At 49.8% G+C, this 15,972-nt stretch overlaps 2 protein-coding genes across 4 annotated transcripts; both read right to left on the reverse strand.

Annotated features, from left to right (window-relative positions):
- Positions 1-100: 100 nt before the first annotated feature.
- Positions 101-7,090, reverse strand: LOC147171732 (uncharacterized). Of its 2 annotated transcripts, none has more exons than XM_086079805.1 (7): positions 6,927-7,090; positions 5,719-5,954; positions 5,353-5,447; positions 3,974-4,136; positions 2,391-2,564; positions 2,279-2,311; positions 101-1,623 (listed from the first exon to the last, which is right to left on the reverse strand). In XM_086079805.1, the coding sequence occupies exons 1-7, from the start codon at positions 6,992-6,994 to the stop codon at positions 992-994; spliced, it is 1,401 nt and encodes a 466-aa protein (XP_085935931.1). In that variant the 5' UTR covers positions 6,995-7,090; the 3' UTR covers positions 101-991. The 2 variants fall into 2 exon arrangements, with proteins under 2 accessions (XP_085935931.1, XP_085935930.1); XM_086079804.1 differs by having other exon boundaries at positions 5,719-5,969; positions 6,927-7,001.
- Positions 7,091-7,823: 733 nt separating this feature from the next.
- Positions 7,824-14,995, reverse strand: LOC147171733 (neuronal tyrosine-phosphorylated phosphoinositide-3-kinase adapter 2-like). Of its 2 annotated transcripts, XM_086079803.1 has the most exons (7): positions 14,943-14,995; positions 14,353-14,579; positions 12,292-12,508; positions 11,090-11,337; positions 10,020-10,829; positions 9,719-9,804; positions 7,824-8,263 (listed from the first exon to the last, which is right to left on the reverse strand). In XM_086079803.1, exons 2-7 carry the CDS (start codon positions 14,420-14,422, stop codon positions 8,057-8,059), a joined length of 1,638 nt encoding a protein of 545 aa, XP_085935929.1. In that variant the 5' UTR covers positions 14,423-14,579; positions 14,943-14,995; the 3' UTR covers positions 7,824-8,056. The 2 variants fall into 2 exon arrangements, with proteins under 2 accessions (XP_085935929.1, XP_085935928.1); XM_086079802.1 differs by lacking the exons at positions 14,353-14,579; positions 14,943-14,995 and adding an exon at positions 13,883-14,332.
- Positions 14,996-15,972: the final 977 nt, after the last annotated feature.

The following is a 15,972-nucleotide window of genomic DNA, read 5'->3' on the forward strand; positions in this document are numbered from 1 at the left end:
GTTGAATTCGTTCCGTCAACATGTTTGTACCTCAAATCGTCTTTTCCTATTGAAATGAATGAAAATGACAAGTCATCTGTTCCTACAAAAAAGAAAAAAGTTGTAGTATGTATTTTTAATGATGTAAAACTAGCACTTCATAAAAACACAATCCTGACATAATTTAAATAGAATTCAAGCGTTTTTGTCACATTGCATCAGTGAAATGCTGCTCTTGACCACCTGGGGGCAGTGTGAGCTATGCTGTTCATCAATCACGGCAGTGGAGGGTGTTCTGCCTCCAACCCAAGCGGGATGATGTCTCGTCTCGTCTCGTCTCGTCTCGTCTCTCAGCTCGTCTCTCAGCTCGTCTCTCAGCTCGTCAGAACAGCGCTGATAGGAGTTATTCCATACGGAGGATAAAGACAATATGACAATTCCGTTCAATTGTCTGTCTACATGTTGCTGCACCATTTGCAGTGAATTTGTTGCTTAAGAACTAGAGCACGGCAACAAAGACGCTAATTAGCATTAAGCTAATGGGGCCTTTCTGTAGGCATTTGTCTGTCTCGTTGAATCGGAGTAAACTTCAGCTGGGAACGGCGTGGGGCAACTTCAAGTGTTGGCGAGTTGCCAAAGTGCTGCTGCTAATTGTGATGCGAGTTGATGAATTTGTCACGTCACGTCCGTCCAGGAAGCTTTGGGCCACACGCACGTCGCGCAGCGGCCGCCGTTTGGCCACAGCGAGCATTTCAAAGCGTCCCAACGGCAGATTTGCATCTCGACAGCAAAGAAAAAGAAATAAAAATGCCTTTGTGTGGAATTGGATGGCGGAACGGAAGATGCTCCGAAGCTAGTTTGAGGTCAGGAGAAACCCAGAAAGTCCCAAAAACTCTTGGCGTGGGATTTTCTGGTCGCAAAAGAAACAACAACCAAAATCGGATTTTGGCGGCAAAAGTCGAAGGCTTGAACGGAAAAGGAAGGCTTTGGCCATTCGCAGCATTTGGGAAGCTCATGTGGAGCGATCCAAAGCGCCGTCGTCCATCTTGTCGGCCTTGAGGGCGGGGCCTTGCGCCTTGGCGTCCCTCAGCACGGCCAGCGCGGCGCCCGAGAAGGTCTTGAGCACGCCCAGCGTCTCGCGCTGCAGCGTGAGCGCCTCGCTAACGAACTCCTGCTGGCTCTCCACCAGCAGCTGCAGCGACTGCGCCAGCGTCTCCAGCGAGCGCGACACCGACGCCAGCAGCTGCCGGCTGGCGCGCTGCTGCTGCACGCTGTGGCACGCCAGCTGCTCCAAGCCCGCCGCGCGGCCCGACGCGCCGCACGGGAGCGGCTCGGGCCGCGCGCCGCCGCCGCCGCCGTCCCATTCCGCCGGGCGGGGGCGGTGATCGGACGAGCAGGGCGCCGGCTGGGAGGAGTCGCTGGCGGGAGGGAGGAAGCAGGGCGAGGATGAGGAGGTGACGGCGGGGAAGGCGGCGGCGGCGGCGGAGAGCGACGGCGAAGCGGGCGATGAATCGGCGTCGCACTCTTTGGAGGTGGTGCTGACGGCGTTGCGGTTGTGCCGCGAGTACGTGTGGACCAGCTTGGGCGGCGCGAAGGACGATTGGGCCGAGAAGGTGGAGTTGTCGTCGCAGTCCATGGAAGGTTCTGCAAAAGAGCCACAGGGTCGGGTGAGAGGTCGGGCGAGAGGTCGGGCAAGAGGTCGGGCGAGTGTCGTGCACAGCAAACATTCTTGGGACTTGATTTGAACTCCTAAAGTGTCCTTTTCAAACATTTTCACAGCTCATTCATGTTAGATTAACTCTGCACAGATGTAACTAATCTCCGCCTTCGCACCTGGCGACAAGGAGTAGAGTGTAATATCAACACTGACCAGTGTTGACTACACTTCAACTACCATCAGAGTTGTTTCAACCCCATTGCAGTGTCAAAATAAATGAACACTTTCAGAAGTGTTGTTTTAACTATATTTAGTGTGGACCAATATATACACTTTTCAGGTGTTAAATTTAACTCGGCAGGTGTTGAATTAACACTGCCAATTTTGCCGTGTGGACAAAATGGAAATTAAATCAAAAACAAGATTTTTTTTTGCTTGGCTTCGTTCAGTAAGTTTGTGAAAATGATGTCAAACAATACAATAATCAAATCAATAGATACATATTTGGATGATCAATAAATCCCAGATTTGAAAACTGTCCAAATGATTGTCAGCCTGCCGATTTCCTCCAAGAAAGCAAAACGTCACCTTTTACTTGCTTTTTCGTCATTTGCAGGCAAGAAAACGCAAAAAGATTCTGACCTGCGTCGTCGTCCGACGAGCGCGACGGCTCTCCTGAAAAGCAAAAACACAAACCGTGTGGGAAGCGAAGGTTTGCGGCATCCGCGGCGGCGGCGGCGGCGGCGGCGCTTACCGCTCAGCTCCTTGTCAGGCGACGACAGAGGCGAGAAGTCGAAGGAAAGGCCGCCGGGAAGCGAGAGCGAGCCGTTGTCCAGGTACGAGTAGCGGCCGGCGCCGTCCTTGCCGGCCGCCGCGTTTGACTTGGAGCCTTCGTCGTCGTCGTCGTCGTCCACGTCGCTGAGAACGTCTGGCGAGGCAACACGCAGCGTTTTCACCGCGGCTCCGTTTCCACGCGCGCGCGACGCTGCCGATAAAAAGTCTACACACCCCAGTTCCGGGCCCCGCCAGGTTTTTGATTGAAAAAAGGTGGCCGACGACGGGAAGAATCGCTCGAGTGCAGGTTGACGCGATCGCATTCGAACGAGCAAAAGGAGTCAAACCTCCTCGAACCACGGAAATGCAAAGAAAATATAAAACACAATAAAACACGGGCCTCGCGCACGCATTCCGCTTACTGTACAACGCGATTGTAACAAGACATACGCGAGAAACTGATTTTGTTTTTTCAACGATGTGCCAAATAAGATCACGGAAACACCGACGCGCGCGCGTCCATGCAGAGAACCGAGCCGGTGGAATCAATAATTGATTGACAGATTGATCCTTGTGATTGACCCACATGATCAATCTGGACTTGCTGTACAACGCTTGCATCTGATTGGACGATGCGGCCCCTTTGCACGTTTGTTTTGACCAATCGCGGCAACGGATGAAAATGTCGTCGGCACGCAGATCGTTAGCAGATTAAATCGCGGTTCAAATCAGCCATTTGCACAAATCCACGACTTCCCGAACTCAGTGCCAATCTTTCATTTCGTCTTTCGCGATTGGACAAACTGATGAATCCAGGTGTGCCCCGACCATTGTCGTCATGGTTACTAAAGTCAGGCACACCTGGATTCATTAGCGGGAACGACAGGAAACGAAGGCGTGGCGTTGAGTCCAGGAAGTCGCCGTGCAAATTCAACAAGGAAATGAGGACAGAATTCATTGCAGCGGTTGGGTTGCTTCGTTGCTTTGTTGCTTTGTTGCTTTGTTGCTTTGTTGCTTTGTTGCTTTGTTGCTTCGTTGCTTTCTCTCCCCCCCGCCATCGGTGCTTTTTGGTTTCGTGCCGCCCTAAACAACGCCTGATTGGTCCGACCTAAACAAGGTGGGCTGCAAACGTGTCAGCGGGACAAGATGCATTCTCCGGACTTTGTCAGCTGACAAAGACCGCGAGAACAACAGACGGACGCCGCGTGTGACGGCGTCCGTCCCCGAAGTCGACGTGGCACATATTTCAGCCCATCAGGCACGAAAGTACACATTTTTCAACAAATATGCAGATTTTCGCCACACCAAACCGTGTCCTCCCACCGCACGAAAGGCCCCACCCACTTTTTGCGCCGAAGCACACTTTTGATGACTTTATGTCAATCTGATGTTCTTGTGTGGCCGGCTGGCAGGTTATTATTTCACACGCGGGTTTGACAGTCGCCGTCGTATTTTGGGGACCGCAGCACCGTTGCGGACATTTTGCCGGAACGTGGTACCGGACGGTTACGGCCCACTTTCCCCCCCGGGCGTGACCCGGACCCTTTTGTGGCAGCGCCTCACCTCCCGTGGGACTCATGAGCAGGATCCCGTGGACCATCTTCTCCACCGAGTCCAGAGACTTCCTCTTCCTCCTCCCCGCCGAGCCGTTGGGAGCTCGCAGGAGGGCCAGACGACGCTTGCCGTCACATTTCAGGTCCGCCCACTTCTTCATGATTTGACGCACCTGAGACGCAAAGCGGGTTTGGATGAGGATCGGAGGTCATCGGCGGCTGTGGGGCGTCCAGGAGGTTCCCCCGGGCCTCGACATCAACACCCTCAGTGGAACCTCATGCTGACGTTTCATATACAGTACACAGTTAGTTTGATTTTTGTTGTTACAGATTTTTTTTTATTCCACTTCCAATTGGTTTTGGGTGTAATTCCACTGCCAGCCACTAAATGGCAGCACCCCATTTTGTTTGCAACTCGTTTGGAAGAAGTAGAGTGGAAACAGGAAGTATTTCAAGCTCATCATACTTTTTGCCAGACTTCTATATAAATGTAGTAAGTATGCCGCATCGTCGCTTTACTTAAATAGTGAGGCCACCGGCGGCCATCTTGCGTTGCCACTCACTAAGCTCGCCTAACACGAATACGCTGACTTCTCTGCACCGTTTTCACGTTACTGACTGGCAAAAATAACACCCCGTGTGGCGAGCGGTTGTACCAAGAAGTCTGGCGAAAGCGAAGAATGCACATTTCGTCAAGGCTGCGTTCACAATGCAGGCATATTTGACTCCAATCGGATTCCTCATCAAATCAAGTTTGTCGGGTTTTATTTTTTACTTGCCGTTGCTCGCAAGCACGTTAAGCGGTTTTCTTATGTTTGAGGCCGGGCACTCATTCGCTATTTCCGACGGGGCAGTGGAGCCGTTAAGGCGTTTGACTGCCGAGCATGCGAGCAAAACGGCCGAGCAGACAACCGATTGGATATCGACAATGCGGGCGCATTTTTTCACGCGCCACATCACGGACGGTCAAATCCGCTCTGAGTGTTTCGAGCGGATCGCAGACCGAGACGCATCCTGTCCAAATCGGATTTCATGTGCTTTGTGACTGTTCGGACTACAAGAGTTCAAATATCCACTTTCAACCTGGACGGGCAGAAAATCGGATTTAGGCTGGCAAGGCCTAAGAACACGATTCGATTTGTTTTGTTTTTGTTCTGTGAATGATCCTCAAAGATGGATCTGCGTCATATTGTCGGGAGCGTCAACAATCAAATGAAAGCAAAGCTTATCAATCCATTCGTTACCCAAAATATACAAAATTCGTTGCCAAACTTAAACCTAAATTGTGTGAGACGCTACTTTTCCCACGCACTCTGACCCCTGCTCCACATGCCCCCAAGTTTGCCTTTGGCACTCGTCATCCGTGTGTGTGATGACATCATCACCCACCTCTCTGTGGTTCTGTCCCAGACCGTTGATCTGATCCGTGATCTCGGCCCACTTTTGTTTCTTGGCCTCCGCAGACACGCCGTGATTAAACTTCCCTGCAGGACGACACAAAATGCAAACGCGCTCATTACTTGATGACTTTTATTTGAGACCAAATATGCTACATGCTAAAGTGTTATTATTAAATCCCCCCTTTTTCACTTTTGCCCAATTAGTGACTTATTTTGCATGTCAAAGTTCAACGGAGTCATTTGCGACCACGAGGTAACAAAAGTGCACAATTGTGACTTCCGTTTGCTTCGCTGCATCCAAATCAAGAGAAATTGTGTTGCGTGGACGCACGCACGCACGCGCGCCCGCACTCACTGAGGAGGATGTATCTGTTCCTGCGCACTTCCTGCAGCAGCATCTTGATCTCGGAGAAGGAGAACCTGGGCCTGTTGCCGAGGCACCTGGCCCCGCCCGCCTTCAACTCCTCGTCCTCGTCCTGCCAGGAGGTCGCCATGGCCGGCCCGCTCGTCTCCGCCGCCGCCGCTCCTCCTCCTCGCCGGCACGCACGCTGGACGTCTGTCGGCTTGGCGCTCTGCCGGCTCTTCCCGGTCCTGAGACGAACAGCGCTGCCCAATCAAGGGTCACGTATTTGCCACATGCATAATTACGGGAAACTCGGGTTAGAAGGTCAAACACATCATCTCACCTCTTGCTTTGGGGTAGGAAAGAAAAATACTTCATCAGTTTTGTTGAGTGTTGTTCACAAATTTGAGAATATTCAAAAATAGCATGCGTAACTTAACATCTGTAACAAACTAAAATGTTACTATTTTGGGGGGACGACTTATATAACAAAGTCATGTATGGTGGTTTAATTTAATTTCCCAAATCCCATAAAGGAAAATAGGAAGGTCCATAAAAATCAAGCCCATTCCAGTAAACATGGTTCATGATTTTTTCCCCAAGCTAATTAAACAAGGACATTTTCTTTTTTAATCTCCCTAAAAAGTCTTACTGATTTTACCCGTGAAAACAATTTTGTACATTTGTTAACGAAGTAAGTTGGTGGGGAAAAACAAACAAACTAATTTATTTGTTTTTTTTCTTCAACAAACAAACAAATTTCTAATGATTTGATACATTGTTATCTATTTCCATTAAACCCGAGAAAGTCAAGCCAATGTCCGGTCACGTGGTCTGCCTCGACCAATCATCAGCGTCCCTGCCGAGCTTTTGTCGGCTAGCAGTCGCACACATTCAAACATCAACAAGGTTTTTTGACGCGCCGGCGTTGCCATGGAGACGCCAACATTTCATCGCCGACGCGCAGATGGAACAAACGTCAAAGCGTCACCATGGAGACCAAGATATTGCGTGCCCACGTCGAGTCGCCGGCCAGCCCGAAGACGAGCGTCGTGCTAGCTAGCGAGCTAAGACGCTAGCTGTATGCTAACGCGCTCGCCGCTGAGTCAGAGTGTTTGGTGTGTGTGTGTGCGTGCGTGTGCGTGTGCGTGTCGGAGTGTAGTAAGTGTTCGTACGCAGAAGAAACGTAACGAAAGGATGAATGAAAATGAAATGTTTACCGACAAAATGGCGACGTCCTCGGCCCTGCTCGAAAATTCGGCGTGTGGTGAAAGAGGCTACTGCGCATGCGCAACAACAAGCGCCTAGAACGCGCAAAATTGGACGCGCGCGTGCGCAAACGCAACAACGGGAGCGAAAAGGGAGCGAAAAGGGAGCGAAAAGGGAGCGAGGGGCCGCAATCTAAATGCGCAAATCGAGCGCAAAGTACCGTATGGCCCGCGGTCCACATCCGGCCCAGCCAGCATTTTCACTGACACCAGTTCGCAAATATTTGCTGCATTCATTTGGGGGTTTTTTTTTCTCTCGAATTGGTTAAAGTATTAATTCGGTTTTTGATCATTTTTTCATGATTTATCCTATTGAACAATGTATATTATAAAATGAGCAAAATGACCATAAGCGGTACAGATAAGGGATGGATTTTTTTTAATATACAGTGGCGCCTTAAAATGGCTATTTAATTTGTTCCGTGACCACGCCCATAAACATTCTCAAATGAGGGTTGGGTGATGGAGCAAAAGAAAAAAACGTTTTTCACAACATACAATATTGCCATTTCTCGTAGTGTGTTTAGCTGCCATCTTCAAATGCGCAGAAAATGCAAATACAGAGAACGTCAACGAGAAGTAAGATCAGTCTTAACACTTGCAGTGTCGCACTCCAACCAAAAGAGGCCAGCATTGGGCACACCTGAACACATCTGGCTAATTTACAGGTCCAATAAAAGCGGAGACCGATCGCAAACCAAAACGGAGCAGGAAATTCTGATTGCCCGCTGACACGCATGTCCGACATGTTTGATCTGCTCATCGTGATCGACCTGAAATTGATCACCGGCACGCCATCACTTTCATCGCCACCATTTGAAAGTCACACGATCACCAACCACGCAGTCATCGATCCAACACTTTATTCAAGCTACCCAAATGAAATGTTCAAAACAGGTTTTGAAATATTGTGCATTCAACTTCAAGTGCTCACTTGTCCGTGCGTCTGTCCACGTCCGCCAACTGGCGCGAGGCCGGCACTCGCCATCAAGTGTTTTGTTTTTTCCGTTCCCTTCCCACGGCTTGTCGGACGCTCCGTTTGGTGCCCACGCCGGACAACGAGACACGAGACGGCGCGCTCCTCAGATGGCGGTGTCCCACAAGACGGCCGCCGATCGTCCGGCGGTCGTGGGCGGAGCCGAATACGGCGGCGGTTGTTTCTTCTTGCTCCAGTCGGGCAGGCCGTCCCGTTTTTTGTCGGCTCGCCGGCGACTTTTGATCTCGCGACACAAGACTCGTTTCTTCTCGATGGTCTCCATCATGGTGGCGTCCCCGCACAGCCACGGCATCTAGGGGGCGGAGCAAAGGTCACCTGTCAGTCAAACGCCGCACGTTCGGCCTCATCGAGACGGCGTCTGCCGGAACTCGTCGCATGCTCTAAATCACCCGACTTGACAGCATCTGTCAAAATGCGGCCTTTGAAACGTTTGCTTTCGTCATATAGTATTGATCCTCTGCATAGAACGACTGATATTAGCGCCGTACGGATGAACTGATGCAAGCGTGGTGGACGGCTCTTATGAATCTCGCAAGCACTCGAGGCCGGACATGCCGCGCTGCAATATGATTGGCTGCTGCAAAGAGGCAAGGATGGACGAGATTCAGAAGAAGATCTCAATGTACAGTCAAGCTCTCCGTCCGTCCGTCTTATACTGCCCCCTGGTGGTCAATTGATCCACGATGTGACAAACATTCTTTTCTGTTCTATTTGATGATTTGCTGGAGTTTGTTTGTTTCGGAAAGGCTGGAACGAATGAATGGCGTTTGCATTCGTTTCAATGGGGAACGATGCTTTGAGTTACGAGCGTGGTCAGGAAACAAATTCAGCTCATATTACAAGGCACCACTGGAGATTGTGTCCAAGCGAGAATATGATCACCTCAATGAATCCCCCCCCCCCTTTGCATGCAGTACTATTTGTCTTTTGCTAGAAAGATTTGATAATCTGATTTCAATTGGACAAATATTTGACATATTTATTTAGTTTGCCTATATATGATAAATGATAATATATCGAATAAACATTTGACATAGAAGTCTGCGTGCGCTGAAGAAGCTTTCAATCACTCAAAGTCGTGCGGCTAAGAAAAGATGTCGTGGCTTCAACATTGATGAGGATGGAAATCACAAAGAATCATTTCTGTTTGTCTTTAACTCATTGACTGGCAGCCATTTCCCCTGAAGCAACCCCCTTCGCTCCCGGCGGTTTGACCGGATTGGACTGATTTTGCAAGGCACACAGAATATTGTGTTCTATTTGCTATAAAAACATAGAAAGGTTAGAGTCTCTTCTTTCATCAGGAAAAAAAAAGTATATTTCTATCTATTTCCGCTGTGCAGCAATTAGCATTAGAATATAGCTACGTTCCATCATTATTCACATTCCTGTTGAAAACACTGGCAAAAAGAGCTTGTTGCAACATGGCCCTGGTTGATCTCTTATACTCTGCTGCCAACTGCTGGCCGTTAATGTGTACCATTTTCTTGAACCGTTCTCTGCAGTCGAGAGGCTGCGTCAAAGCCTTCTTTATGATCTCGCATAAAAATAAAACGTATAAATACGTCTTTGGGCCACTTACAACATTTAAAATATAAGTTTTGGGAGCAAATGAGTTCATAGTGACTTGGCGCAAAATCAATCATTTCCGTGGAGGTTCCTTTTCACGGCGAGCTGCTACCGCTAATCTGGAGGATCTAAAAAGAGTTTGAGACCAATGAAAGAATGTTGTTTTTTATTCGCTCACCTGGCTGAGGGCGGGATGATCTTGCGGCGTTGAAGGCACCCCCGACGTTGACGCAGAGCGACCAAGCTGGCGCAAACACTCCAATTCTATTTTCAAACAACAACAAAGTTGTGATCAACACGTTTCGGTCCTTGCTCGCTTCATGTAATGTCAAATTAGTAACGTTGCCGCTCAGTGGTGTCCAAACTACGGCCCAGGGGCCATTTGTGGCCCACTATCCACTTTGTCGCATGTTGCCAAAATAACTTGTGACATCGTTTCGTCAAGCGCAGAAGGCGGCTGGCAATTAACCGTCACGTACCTTCAGCGCCGCGCCTGCTCCGCCATTCGGTCTTGGCCAGCCGTTGGACGGACGTTTGCGGCGCGGCGAGGTCGTCCAGCGACGTGGCCGAGCTGCCGTGTTTGGCCCCCCCGCCCTCCGGGGGCCGTCCGGCCATCAAGGCGTTGTAGGGGGGCGGCCTCTTCAGGCTCAAAGGCGTCCGAGAGCGAGCCATGCTCACGGGGGAGGGGCACGCCGATTGGCTGCGCGGGTTCCCATTGTGGGCGGAGCTAGAGGAGGCGTACGGCCCGGAAGGAAGCGGCGGCGCAGACGAGCGACCCGAAGACGTGATGGTGGACGCGGACGGCCACTCGTCCTCTTTGCTCCTTTTGGAACTTCGGGATTGTTCGGCAAGCCCCGCCTTTTTCCCCGGCATGGACAATTGAGTGACGTCGACGGGGGTGAGCGGAGACTCGTCCGAATTGGGCGATCGCTGAGGCGGGAACGGCGGGAAGATGAGCAACGGCGGCCGGTGCGTGAGGAGGTTGGGGAAGGGTTGCGGGATGCGGCACGCAGACGAGCAGGAATCGCCGTCCGAGTATTTCATTTCCTCGTACACCGACTCGTCCTGCTCGTCTCGACTTCCCACCGAGACGTTTGCCGCCATCTCGATGTAGACGGACTCCGAGTCCTCTTGGGAAGACGAATACGGACTTTGCCAGGACGGCGTCTCCTTCCTGTGGTTGCACGCGTGGGCCTCGTCAAAGGACGAGCTGAGCTGCGTGTTGGGGTTGCGTTTGGGTTTGGGTGGCGGCGTCTTCTTCAAGTCTTCAGCGCACGCGTGCAAGTGAGCTGCAAAGCAAAGCAAAGGTCGCGGCAACGTCAAGCGCAAAGGTCGCGACAACGTGAAGCCTTCCAAGCAGGCCCGCCATGCCGGTGTCGGTCCATCGGGCTACTCGAGGACTGGGGTCGTTTAAATAACAAAATGTACGAACGCGCCACACACTCCAGCAACGGCGGCGCAACGGCGGCGCAACGGCGGCGCAACGGCGGCGCAACGGCGGCGCAACGGCGGCGCAACGGCGGCGCAACGGCGGCGCAGCGGCGTTCACCTTCATCTGGCGAATGAAGCGCCTCCGAGCTGCTGCTGAGTTTGGTGTTGGGGTCCCGCTTGGGTTTGGGCGGCGGCAGTTTGCGCTCGTCGCCGTCCTCGTCGCCGCCCACCGAGTCGAGGGAATGAGAGCGCACGCCCAAGGCCTGGCCGGGAGCCGGCAGGTGAGCCGGCGAGGTCATGAAAGCCATTCGCAAATGCTTGCCGCAGTACGCCACCTCGCTTGCACCCGATGCCTCCTCGTCAGTTCTGGGCAAGCGGACACAAACGCGCATGCTGAAAGGTCGTGACCTTTCTCAACTGTCAACACAAAGCAAATTCTCTTAAAAGTGGTCTTCATTTTCCAATCCGATCCTGGGTCCCGCGATGCCGCTTTGACAAAATGGCCGCCTTGCCTCGGTGCGACGTCGCGACCCGCTGATCGAGGCCGTGGGAAACACTTCACGTCCGCATCTTACAATGTGGAAAAGTACCATCTATGGTGCTACGCCACAAAAGCCTTGAAGCCAGAGTAGCGATCTTGAACGCAACCCACAGGACCACCACTTGGTGTTTACGACTTAATCAGACACAAATACAAAGTAGGACAAGCACGTCCAAAAGAAAAAGGTCGAATGGTACGGTTAAAAAAGAACGCGGCTTCGATCATGAGCTTCGAGAACGTTGGCCTTTTTGTTCTCGGCTAACTAATCGTTCGTCGCGTGACTATCCAGAAAATTCTTCCAATAAACAAAGATATAAACAATTTGTCTCTTTGTACTTTTAAACAAATACATTGTCATATAAGATTCCATTAATAGTGACCGTTATTTTCGAGCTCAAATGTGCAATAAGCAAATCGAAATCTAGCAACGATACGACACAGTAAATAGAACACACTGCAAATGAAGGCAATTGGCTCCGACAACGTGGGCGTGAAAAAAAGTCCATCAGCAAAAAGTTCCCGCGGTAAAACAAATGGAACGAGTAAGAAAAAAACACTCCGAGTGGCAAAGAAAGGAAGCGCAAATAAGAGGAAGTAAAGAAGGCAGTGAAACGCTCAAGGAACGAAATCACATCGAAAGCACGTTTGGCGCAAAGGAGTAACGTGACACGCCAACAAACCGCTGCTCATGCAACGGCAAGAGGACCGAGCATTGAGCCCTGAGGGACTCGGCGGCTGATCAATGATCAAATGGGCGTGGCCTCGCGTACGCGGTTCACCTTTTGATGGCTTCTCCTTGACGCTTGTGCTTGTGTTTTTTCTCCTGCAAGTAGGTCCAGTTGGCGTCGTTTCGAACCCGGTCGCTCTCTCGGGAAATGTCCGAGGCGTTCTGGATGACCAGCTGGTCGTAAGCCTGAAGGCATCGGTCCTCCACGTACTGGAAAAACCTGCGCAAGGTGGACGCCTCCTCCTGAGATGTCGTCATGCCGAGACCACCTGAGCACAGCGCAAATACAAACGCGTTGGCCATGACCCGACGGACCCGGCGGACCCGGCGGACCCGGCGGACCCGACGGACCCGGCGGACCCGACGGACCCCGTGGACCCGACGGACCCGGCGGACCCGACGGACCCGGCGGACCCGACGGACCCGGCGGACCCGACGGACCCGATCCCTCGAAGAGCGGCGCAGTGGACGGCAGCCGGCAAAAACAAGGGGAAGGAACGTCTGCGGGGGAGCGAGCGGGTGGTGCTTCGCATGGTGAGCAAGAGCCAAGAAAGACGGGAATCTCGGCGGGCTCACAAAAATCATCGCGTTTGACGGACAAACCTGCGATTCATCAACGCGTCCGCGTACGACATTCGAAAGCTCGTCACACAAACAACGCAGGATCCGCTTTCAAAAAGGCGACAAACGCACCAACGTGCACGATAGGAAACGCGGAACCCGGAACCTCATCATGTGTGTGCGTGTGTGTCCAAATTGAATTGTTTCTAAATGAAAACAATTGTGTGCACTTGATTGTCAATTGTGCTTTTGCTTTTGTTCTTCAATGAGGGTTTTTATAGTTTGGGAATTTTCCTTTGAGTTTTGTTTTGAAAATTTAGCTCATTTTAATTCGTTTTCAACGCGGTTCTGTTATTTTTCATTACTTTTAGTTATTTAATAAATGCTTAGTTTTCAGTATTATTCTTTTTTTAAATGTGTATTTCTTGTGTGCAATATTTAAAAAGCACCATGAGAGCGACGTCATCTGAAAGTGCTTTTCTATTGGCTGCTGTCAGATGACGTCACTTCTGTGTGACACACTTTTAAATGTCCTTATCCCAATAAATCTCATTTAAATCACAATCGCATTCAACTAATTACCAAAGACATTTTTGCTATGATTATATAGTTAGTCTTCTGTTTTTTTTTTAAAACCATTATCGTTTTTATTTTATTTTGTTAACTAAATTGTTATCTGAATTTTCGTTCGTTTTAGATAAGTCCTAATGATGTTTTCTCAATGAATTAACTTGAAGTAATCTTAGTTCAGTTAGTCTTAGTTAACTAAAACAACCTTGTTTTTCACTGACGGTTGTTACATTGAATTTGCAAAGCTGAATTGAAATAACGATGACGTCACACGACGGCCCGATGACGACGCACTTCCGAGTCGCCACTTGGCAAAAGTTCACTGATGCGTTCGCATCTTAGAAAAACATTTAAGCGCAACCAACATGACTTTGCCTCAAGCCAAATTAGCTTCATGCTAACAAGAAGTGCAAATGCTAAAGGCAGGCAGACAATTTGTCAGGTTTTGGCTGATTTACGGCTGTCGTGTTTCCCTTTTTGCCAAGTGTTTGTCGCTCGCTTTTGATGTCCACCTGCGCTCGTCAAGCATGACTTCCGGTCAGCGCCTTTCGGGTTCCTCGCTGGTTTCTTGCGTCCAAGTTGTGTCCTGTCACGTCTCTTTTGGAACCTTTTGCAAATTGCCAACGTGGACGGACGACGGCCAAATGGCACCATCGCGCGCCTCCCCTCCCCCACGCGACGCCTGTCACCAAAATGGCACAGGAAGTCAGCCAGCTGTAACCTAGCAACAGCAGCATCTCTCAGGGGAGCGCGATGACGTCACGCTTCCTGCCCGACGCTGACGAGGGCGCGAGAGGAAATCGGAATGTGTCATCATTGTCGCCCGCAAAATCTTGAGGCCGAGCCTCGTCGTGGTCACGCAGGACACATTTTATTCCCTGCAGCCGACTTCCGAGGAAACGAAGAAGAAGAAGAAGAAGAAGAAGAAGAAAAAGAGGCGCCGACGCCGACTGGCAAAAGCATCTTCATTGAAGAAGCTTACCGCAAGACTCACGCTCCTCCCCTCCTCCTGTGCCGCTTGTGTCCTTCTGCGTCTCCTTCCGTATGTCCATCCCTCCTCCTGAGGGTCCTCAGTCAGGTTAGGTGGGTGGTCGCCATCAAGCTCGCGTTCAAACTGGCTCGTCTCGCGCGACCCTTCGTTTCGAGGGAGGCTGAAACCATGGCAACCTGACAGCGTCGACACTCGCCTGACTCCTCCCATTTCAGCTTCTTCTTTTTTTTTAATGGGGGGGGGGGGGCTTTGTTTTATTTATTTATTTATTTTAATCACAAGACAGAAAAAAAATGAATTCAAAGCCCAATATTTGACAGTATTTATTTATTATATTTGGGAAATATTTTGTTCCTATTTGTTGAAAGGCATTTTCAAAAACATGCAAATAAAAAAAGCAAAAGCTGATGAATTACTTTTCTCAGAAATTATTTGGAGGATGGAAGGATTTAAGCAGGCACCCCTTCCAAGAGATTCTATTTTTGAAAATGAGCCTCCCAGGTGATCATTTCAGCGTTATGTAAATAATTAAACTTGTATTCACTGAACTCAGTAACAGGTACAAAGCAGACATTCCTTACCTGCAAAGTTGGGACGAAGGAAGGAAAGTGATGTCCACCGCGCATCTCACAGCCGTCGGCCGGTCAAGGGTCAGGTGGGCGGAGTTGAACGTCAGTCAAGGCATCAGAGACGCGTCATGATGACGCGCGTGACCAATATGGTGGTTTTATGTTGGAGGACTTGTTGGATTTATGACAGCGGCGGCGGGCGCTCGCTTGAGTTTTGGATTTTTTGCTTGCCCAGTTTGAAAGACGAGGGGTCGCCAATCAGTAGTCAGGTTTCCATCCAATTATTTTGACATTTTTAAGCCAATTTCCTGATGATGCGCAAAACGGACATGCGACTTCTGCCCGTTTCCACCCGTTCTTCCTTTGCGAATATTGAGAGGGGACTCCGCCGCTGCAGGTGGCGCTACGCACCATAGAGATGTGATCCAGCAGTCATTTAAAAGAAGAAGAAGAAGACCAGGAAGCAACTGCGCCGTGCGTTGTATAAGTTTGCTTTTGTCATTCTTGATGAACCGCAGCGTTTCTTTGCCGTTTTCCATCTAAAATTGCATTCATATTCGCTTCTTTAATTAATTCCAAAAAGATTTCTGTTTTGTCCCCCCCTCCCAAACATACCTTACTTTATCGTCCGACATTGCTTTGGGACTACAAAACGTACGTGTGACGTAATAGTTATTCGCCAAACCTGTTTCCATTGCCAAAATTCGCATTTTCCTTTTTTCGATACGCATCAAAATTCACCCCCTCAGAGCGTAAATTATTATTTTTCAAATTTTTGGCCTTTTTTTCCCGAATTTCTGGCGTTTCCATTCAGTTTATTTTTCGTATTTCTTGAACATTCGAGAAAAAAAAGGTGAAGGGAACCCATTTTGTGTCAAGTGTGGCCAAGCCTGTAATTGCTCTCAGATTAGACAAATAAAATCAGTGTGCGTTTTTTATTTATAACTCCTGTGTGGTAGCAGATTAGGAAATAATTAGATTGACAGTTCACAATTTTGAAGCCCCATTTTATTTGATATGCTTACTAGAGGTGATAAAAAAA

Source organism: Leptonotus elevatus, chromosome 7 (assembly GCF_054856555.1).
Source record: "Leptonotus elevatus isolate MCC_2025b chromosome 7, RoL_Lele_1.0, whole genome shotgun sequence".
Classification (NCBI taxonomy): domain Eukaryota; kingdom Metazoa; phylum Chordata; class Actinopteri; order Syngnathiformes; family Syngnathidae; genus Leptonotus; species Leptonotus elevatus.

What these genes read in the sequence shown, in the direction of transcription:
- LOC147171732 (XM_086079804.1), bottom strand. Translation starts at nt 6,994, where the DNA reads ATGCGCAGTAGCCTCTTTCACCACACGCCGAATTTTCGAGCAGGGCCG. An exon ending in GCCTGACAAGGAGCTGAGCG is followed by an intron (nt 2,312 to 2,390) that starts GTAAGCGCCGCC and finishes TTTGCTTTTCAG; the next exon opens with GAGAGCCGTCGCGCTCGTCG. An exon ending in CTCGTCGGACGACGACGCAG is followed by an intron (nt 1,624 to 2,278) that starts GTCAGAATCTTT and finishes GCTCTTTTGCAG; the next exon opens with AACCTTCCATGGACTGCGAC.
- LOC147171733 (XM_086079802.1), bottom strand. Translation starts at nt 14,024, where the DNA reads ATGGTGCCATTTGGCCGTCGTCCGTCCACGTTGGCAATTTGCAAAAGG. An exon ending in GTCATGCTTGACGAGCGCAG is followed by an intron (nt 12,509 to 13,882) that starts GTGGACATCAAA and finishes CGCTGTGCTCAG; the next exon opens with GTGGTCTCGGCATGACGACA. An exon ending in GCTTCATTCGCCAGATGAAG is followed by an intron (nt 10,830 to 11,089) that starts GTGAACGCCGCT and finishes TTTGCTTTGCAG; the next exon opens with CTCACTTGCACGCGTGCGCT.